Raw genomic sequence first — 8,434 nt, 5'->3', positions numbered from 1 at the left:
TCCCACGGGAGTCCGCAGAAACGAGAGACTCTAACGCCCCTCGCAGTCGGATTTGCCTATGACGCCGAAGGGTAGAACTTTCTCCCACATATTAATAAGTTATAGCTGGTTGATCAGTGTTTCTTTTTAGAAGGTAGACCCGAACGGGGCAACAATGGCCGAATTCGCCACGGGAGATCCGGTCCCGGAGATACGTTCGGGATAGACTTTGACAACGCGATCGCTAGTATTCCGTAGTATATGTCTATACCTTTGGATCGCAGATCAGATAAGGGATGCGTTTGAGAAACCGACCGACGTCCTACCGACCGATTTCGCCGTGGTTCTAGGTTCGCACGTATTTTCTTGTTCTCTTTATCGGCGTCCAAGTTGCCGCTATGGACCACTGCGACACTATACTCGTCAAAACATCCCTTGTAAAATGACCAAGAAAGGAAGAGAAAAGTTAGACAAATGGAGAGAAAGAATGGGAAAAGGATTTTAGACAGAAATCCCAAGCGAAAAGAAAAGGATCGGGAGTAAAGTGATTGTTACGGAATCCACGTGAGCGTATCGGACTCGAAATCGTACCATTGTTTTGTCACATTCGCTTTCTCATGGTTACGCTTCCGAGAAATTTGCTGCTCGCACTGTTTAACACCTTTCTCTGAAAGATGCACTCGAGAATTTACGTGCACCGCGTTGCCGTGGTAAATTAGCGAAACTGAGAAAGTTATCGGAATGAGATGAACCCAAGCAAGATCGAAGGCCCTCGTGTATCTGAACGTTTGAATGATTGTTTAAGGAGATGCGTTTGAATCGTTGATATTTTAATAACATATAAACCGCAGCGGATATGTACCAGTTTTTGCGTTCATCGAATCCTCGCACGCGTGAAACTCGTTTAGATAATTTGATGTATTTAATTGACCACGAGAAACGCATGTACGAAAGAACCGATCGCGGGCCTCTTGGTAAATGATTTAATTAACTTTCCAACCGGTCTCGATTCGGCTGGATTACCAGCGGGAGACTTTGTGCCCGAAAGTCCTTGGCCAACGGGTGTCCAGAGAAGGTTGGCCCGCGACGACAGAAACCTCGATGTTACCAATAATTTGTGAGATGTCGGTTGTGCTGCATGCGACTCGCGAGCACGACGTTACAACGAGAGTAACGACGATTTCACATTCTCAAGATTTATTCTTCTCGCGGGAAACACGCAAAGTTCAGTGACGCTTGCGTCATCGGCTCCGCTTCGAAGTGCCGCTGTTAATGTCTCCTTGCTCCGATTTTTGAGCGTAAATAACTACTTGCTCAGCTAGAACCATTTCAAATGGCAGTAGTAAAATATTCCGGCGTAGGAATGTCTGTGATTTATCGCGGTAGGAGTAATAATTATTGTGTGCGTACGTGGATGTAATAACGATCGGCGATAGCGACGTTATTCATCGGGCATTAATTTACTGTTAACCCGCTATGGTCGCATATCTAATGCATAATGGACCGGTAGTTTCATCATTTTTATGTAATACTTGTCACAATAGAGTTGCAATTCGAGCCATTTGCTTCGAAAGTGTTTTAACATGTTATCGTAAAAAAAAAAATTGCAACGTACGGTGTAACGCAAGTGTCGCGAATGAAATTGGTGATTCGCTTAAATAATGATGTAATTGATAAAAGTTATCGTGCCACGGGATTCACCAAAACCTCCAATTGTATGATTCATTGGGGATTAGACGAAAGTTTCTATCATCTCTGAATACACCTTCGTTGACGTTACTCGATTTCGACCAACCGATAGCGTAGAATCGATGTAGATTTGATGACAAAATACATTAGGAATTTATAGATCTTAATTCTACATCTAAATACATATAGACATATATTCCTACATAGTACATATTTACATTTCTTTTTTTTTTTTTTGTTCCTAAACTGGCAATAAATAAGGACTTGTCGAAATGAAATACTACTTTCAAACGAGTATGCAAAGTAGAAAAAATCAATTGCCATTTATAACAACTCGTTACTTTTATTATACCATTTATCACATCACATATTCGGAAATTATACAATTTTCCGCCTAATGTATTTTCAACAATTATCGTCTGATACACTATTGCAAAGTTGTCATTAATTTCTCCCATAAAATTAACATTCTTAGACTAAGTGTTTCACACGAGCTTAAAATAATTCGAACAGAAATATTAATGGAAATATTTCGGAGAAGTAGTTTCTTTTTAACCATTATTCGATAGCTTCTTCGAATAATTTATTCGATAAAATAATGATACTTTTTAAAATTTACTTTACAACATTATTACCTTAAACTATTTTGACCTTTCCAGACCCAAGCAGCATTTGCCATTTAATCCCAATCAAATCATAATGATTAAGCTATTTTTAAAAGCTATGTAGAATTCGGCGATTCTTTTTACATTTTTATAAGATGTTTTTACATAATATTTAATAATTGAATGTATCTTTATATTTTCGTATCTACCTATTACCTATTACCTATACATTATATATCTACCCATTACTTATCGACGTTGATATATCTCCATTAAATTGCCACATGATACAATAAAATATGTTTGATATCTTAAAACTGAAGAGGCAAGAGTAAAATAGAATTTTAACTCCAATTTAACATAAGCTCGTACACGGTTAATGGTAGCAGTAAAGGAAGAACATTAACGGAATTTTATTTGCTTTGTACGTTCTAAGTAATCATTTCCGATATACTTATGTTGCTTTCTACCCGATGACCCGATCACGTCATTATATATACTAGTTATAACTAGTTGGAAAATATTTTTAATTGGATGAATCACATCGGAAGTTAGTGCATCGAACAGAAGTTTTCAGCGCGTGAACTACCTACCGATAAACGCTAAAATGTCAGCGATATCTATTCGATGGCTCCAATCTACGTATTCCTTTTGCGATCAGCATCGTGCGGTAAATTTCCAAGAAAAAGCCGGCGTAATCGTATTAGACCGCGTGCAAGTCGCCGCAAGAGGATCTTATTGGCCGAGAGCAGAAGACGCCCACAACGTGCACGCTTATATAGTACTCTAGTGCTATGCGGTGTTCATTCATAGTTCCACTCCTGTCTAGTCATTCATTAATCCGATACGGCGAGAGTGTCCTTACAGAGCGTGCGCTGATCACGACTCTCAATCGTTCGAGTGACCCCCTTCGTGTTCGCGCTCGCGCTCATTCGCGCGCCCGTGTGTGTGTGTGGGTGTACAACGTCCTACGATACTCGTGAAATCGAGAAGTACCAGCTCGTCGACAAGGTGGATTAACATCGAACACGGAGAATGCGAATAGGTGAGAATGACTCACGATCAGACTCGGTTTCATACGAACCTTCTAGGAAGCGAACAGTTTACCGGCGAGCACGACGCGTGGCTCCGTTTAAAATAGCCGATGCCGCGAAAAAATCGATCCGCAAGTGCATCCCTTGACGATACACGCACCGAGAAACATCATCTTTCCTTTCCAAGTGCTTTCAACTGAATACCGCGTTTACAGTAATTTCTAATGTGTTAATTATCGGTGTTTAACAGAGTCTTATTAATACAGCGCGATTACGAAGCGGTTGGTTAAAGAAGATATTCCAGTTCAAGGTATGCAAGTTTCATCGATTTTAACATAACGGCATAGTCGGCTATTTTTACTTTCTCGTAGACATCAATTTTCCGATCTCGTCATACACGCGTAACACGTATGTGTTAATAATTATCGAGATGAGTACGCGAATGTGTCTTGTGAAGCGAGATCGACGGAGCTGCACGATCTTTTTTTCCTCGTCGATCGATCATTGCTGTGGGTGGGTTGATTCTCTCGATCGTCTCTCTGAACGTTAACGGAACTAATGGATTTCAAGCTTCTGCTCGGCATCGAGAAGGCGCAAAGTCGCCTGCAGCAAATCGCTCGTGCCACGGCTGTTCGAAGGGAGTTCAAAACGCCATTCACATTGCCCGGCAAAAGCCGCTATCTTTTATTGTTCTTTTATCTACCACTCGATTCTTGAAAGCGAATGAAAGAAGTGGCGCTTCCTCTACGGTTTTTCTACAACAAACGAGGAATGCGACGGTCAGGTAATCGCTCTGCCTTCAACTATTCGAGTGATTTTATAAGAGGAGACTCGCAGCTGGGTTTAATTCCCCTTGTGCGACCCAACTATCAGTTTTTGTACCTCTTCTCTCTCTCATCTGCACTACTTCCTCTTAGCTGTTTTTATCGGAATCTTAAGTTTTCCCTAATTACAATATACTACCTAACCCTTTCTCGTGTTACATATAAATCGCTAAACGATAAAAAGTATCTAAGTATTAAATTCATGTTGCTAAGGATAAATGCTTTAGCGAACAAGCAAACTTACGTGCTAGATAGTTATCAAACGTGAATCATCCTCAGCGGCGCGGTGGCGTCTATACATCACTGATTGCTACCTGTCGTGTGGTAACTTTATCTTTAAGCAAGTTAATGCGAACAATGACATGATACCAAAACTATTTGTGATTACAGAGAGATACATTTGGTTGAAAATTTTTGAAAGATAACAATACGAGATTAATTTGTTTTTTTTCATAAACACGTGTTTTCTAACAAATTAATACGTACGGATAATTTCAATATATAACATTTAATGGAAAGTTTGGAAACATTAGTGTGTTTAAAATTTAATTTTATTGTATCTTACACAGATTACGTTCTAGTCTTAATATTCAATTCTTAGTTTATTCAATGGTCGAATCTTTTAATCTTTCGTGCCGAAGATTGATCAAAAAAACGAGAACGTTTTCTTTTAAATATTTTGCACGTAACAATGTTTTAACGAAACAAAAATGAGACAGTTCTACCAACCATAATAACACTTCCTCTGGTTGTTTTGCTTCCTCGCTGTGCTCGAAGTTGACGAAAGAATGGCCGAAGAAACGTGTCTGAGGCAAAACGAGAAATAAGTCGTGCAACGGTGCCACGTATTTCCGTTCTAATGACTAGCAAAAACTTGACACCTGCATCGACACTAGTGTCGGAAACAACGACCGTGCGCCGAGAAATCGACCGATTTCAGGAGTTAGCCTTGCGTAACGAGAATTTTCCATTTTTCCTGCCGAAGTACGCTAGCCAATTGTTCGAAAAGAGTATGCGCCTTTGCCGCGTTATATAACGAAGATGTGAAAAACAGAAATGATAAAACTTGGGGAAACCCCTAGTATATACTCTCCTTGACGATGTCGATTCTTATCGGTTAACCAATCTTGGGCAATGTCAATGCAATTCGATGGAACGGAATATATATTCAAATAAAGCAATGTTTCATGAATATTCTTACGTATCACGGTTAATATGCAGAGACGCATATATTACACAAATTGGCACAATATTATTAATGGCGTGAGTAAGCATGACTTGCTGGAATAATGCAGAAAAATTGTACGAAGTACAGGATATTAAAAAATTTCTTAACTTCTGACAGTTATTATCAATTAACACATCACAATTATCACTTTTTTCTTTGCAAAAGGAAACTCTGCGTTCATTATGCGACAATTGCTATGTACGTTATCGTTCATAAGTATATGCATCATAAGTATACTTTTGATATTATAGATTTACGATACCAGCAATTCAGAATCCAGCAACTATAAATCAAGTAATTAAAAATTTTATTGAAATTTTAATTTATTGACGAATTAATTGCTGCGAGATATACTTGTTATCTTCTTGGCGAAGCTAGCAGATTATAAATGCAGATTTTGTTAAAAAAGCAACGATAATACATTTTTTTTACAATTAAATTATAATTCAGAGTCTCATTTGTCGATCGTGTGCATCACTGTTTGAGGTAATGTCGATACTCCCGACATCGATTGAAGAAGTATCTCGTTTATTCGTTTTTTAGTTGAGAAAATTAATCCGTAATTGACATGGTTTCTTTACATACATAGACAGAAATGTTCAGAGATTTACAAAATGTAGTATTATTGGTTAATAACCAATGATTATATACACATTGGTAGTCATTAAGTTAACCATTGGTTATCGGTACATCTTACGATGCGACGCGTACTTTCCAAATTATCAGAAAAATAACAATTCCTAGTGTATCCTCTAGGAATAAGTGAGTTAGAGACCCTACCAATTATAGGGTAAATACCATGGTGAAAAAAGAAACTCCTTTAAACAACAAACTAATTCTACGAGTTCCGACAATTGGGAATGTCAATTTTGTTGTTGTGTATTAAATTTTAAAAATCAATTTCATCACGCCATAATATTCTACTACACATATAACTGTAACAGGAACTATAATTAGTTTGATGTTGCGAAATGTGAAAAAATGTTCTAAGTATTTAAATTACTGGTTATAATATTCAGTAGGTAAAACAATTATTTGCCTAGATCTCATTTCTTAAGTAATACTTTTCAAATAATGAATTTTCATAAATATCTATGATATAGCATTAAAGAACAAAATAATTGTACACTGCTTCTTTTCGCAAATTTCTGATAACATATTCCGTTTAAGAAAAGATATACTTTTGAAGTGTAGCGTAACTCTAGAAGATAGGAACGATTTTATCCTGTATTAACAAGACGATTCACATCGGCAAATGACTCGCTTTACGGAAGGATCTTCCTCGACATGCCGTTAGGCTCGACTACCGGTTAATTAACGATGTGACACCATAATTGGCGCGGTAATTCGATCCCCTTGTGGATGAATCCTCGCGAGTGGTTCGCATGTCCCGGGGCCTAAGGTTAAGACAGCGCGCGCACATCGTTAAATTAAAATCCCGAGGCGACCGGCACCATCGTCTGGAGTTGCAACGGGCCACCTCAGCGGTGCCTTCTAATTTGCAGCGCATAATATTCGAATAATTTGCACGCGCTAATAGGACCGAACGTCCTGTGGAACCTCGAGGAACGCGGTCCGATGCATATAGAAAACACCTTACGCACCGTCTCCGAGCGATGCAAATGCCTCACCCTGAATTGTGGCAGATAATATTGCCCCCTTATCGAGCATATGCGATAAGTCATTTTCAACTACTTGATCAAAGCATGCGACGCGACACATCTAATCGCAGGCATAATGTTTTATCAGTGACGTATCCGACGGCGCGGCATTTCGTCCCGGTGGATATACTAAAAGTGTCGAATGCGTTCATCGTGTGGCGCTCGTTATCTCGCCAGTCATTATTGTTTGCAAACTTTTGCAGTACTACTTCGATAAATTTATTTTTCGACATTAATTTGATGGAAGGTGTCAGAATTACTTGTCGCACGTTTATCGATATTTTTGTTTTTAATGTTTAGACGCGAATGTTACGATATCTATTCTGTAAAGGGCGTTTAAATGATTTGGAAATTTATTACTAGATTATTCGGGAAGTTTGTGGTGAAATTTAGGAAAGTTTTGAAGGTATTCTATCTTTATATAATTAGTTATTAATTGTTATTGGATAATAATGTTGAAATAGAATTGTAAATAGAATAGATTGTTATATTGAAATAGAACGAATTTAATCAGTGTTTAATATTAAAACAAAACGCGCAGAAAATTTTCGATACTTGAACTAGAATTTTATCGGAACGTTGCGTCGCGTCACAATCTTCGAGGGAGTCGACGTCATTCTATATCAAATCATATCACGATGTCTCTTACATATCGGAGCATGATGCCATCGAACATACAGATCATCAAAAGACATCTAATTCCTTTCACGTGACACAAATTCGCAATATTTTACACTGATTCATTCACTAATCTCAAGAGTGACCTTGTAGGAATTTCGAATTTCTCAAAACTCATTGGTTATTTAGTCTAGCCAATAAACATCTTCAATATAATCAAACTCGATATATGTTGGAATTACTTTTATACGTTCTGGATTTCAAGTAGTATACTCAGTACCTTTATCGAGATCGATGAATCGAGTGACAAGTGCGCCGAAGGGGTTAAGAGTACGCGTAATGAAACGATCGAGGTTCGGGGAAACCTGGTATCTATCCCCCACGCAAAGAGAGGGTGGCGTGCAGCCGCAGGTGGGAGGGCAGGGAGGACTGAAAGGTAGCCGGAGGAGCAGAAGGAGTACGGGAGGGAGGAGGTGGGGTGTCGTAGGAGGTGGTGGCAGGAGGGAAGGAGGTGGGACCGAGTGGCGGTGAGCGAACGTGCAAGAGCGAGAGGACGAGGTGAGTAGCGAGCCCGTGAGCCCGAGTGAGTAACTGGGAGTCGCAACCGAGGACCCACTCAGTCACCACGAGATCGGCAAGCCGAATGGTCTACCGCGCCGGTTCTCCCGCTCGGAACTCTGTACAGAGCAAAAGGGATCGGAACAAGGACACGTTGTTCTTTCGAATGTCAACTAGCGTGCTCCTTTGTGGACGCATCACTCGAATCGTGCCACTGTCGGTGGAGCACGCGGGGCTC

General features: G+C 39.4%; 1 protein-coding gene across 1 annotated transcript in view; it reads left to right on the top strand.

Annotated features, from left to right (window-relative positions):
* The first annotated feature begins 2,847 nt into the window (after positions 1-2,847).
* LOC100746658 overlaps positions 2,848-8,434 on the top strand; it is a 32,780-nt gene continuing 27,193 nt past the window's right edge. Inside the window, exon 1 of the mRNA XM_033320764.1 lies at positions 2,848-3,318. Within this exon, the coding sequence (XP_033176655.1) occupies positions 3,309-3,318 (10 nt within the window). The 5' untranslated portion in view covers positions 2,848-3,308. The remainder of the gene's footprint in view (positions 3,319-8,434) is intronic.

This window comes from Bombus impatiens, unplaced genomic scaffold, assembly GCF_000188095.3.
Source record: "Bombus impatiens unplaced genomic scaffold, BIMP_2.2 scf_0344, whole genome shotgun sequence".
In the NCBI taxonomy this organism is placed as follows: Eukaryota; Metazoa; Arthropoda; class Insecta; order Hymenoptera; family Apidae; genus Bombus; species Bombus impatiens.
Note: the sequence above shows the minus strand (reverse complement) of the source record. Positions and strands in the feature narration are given on the sequence as shown.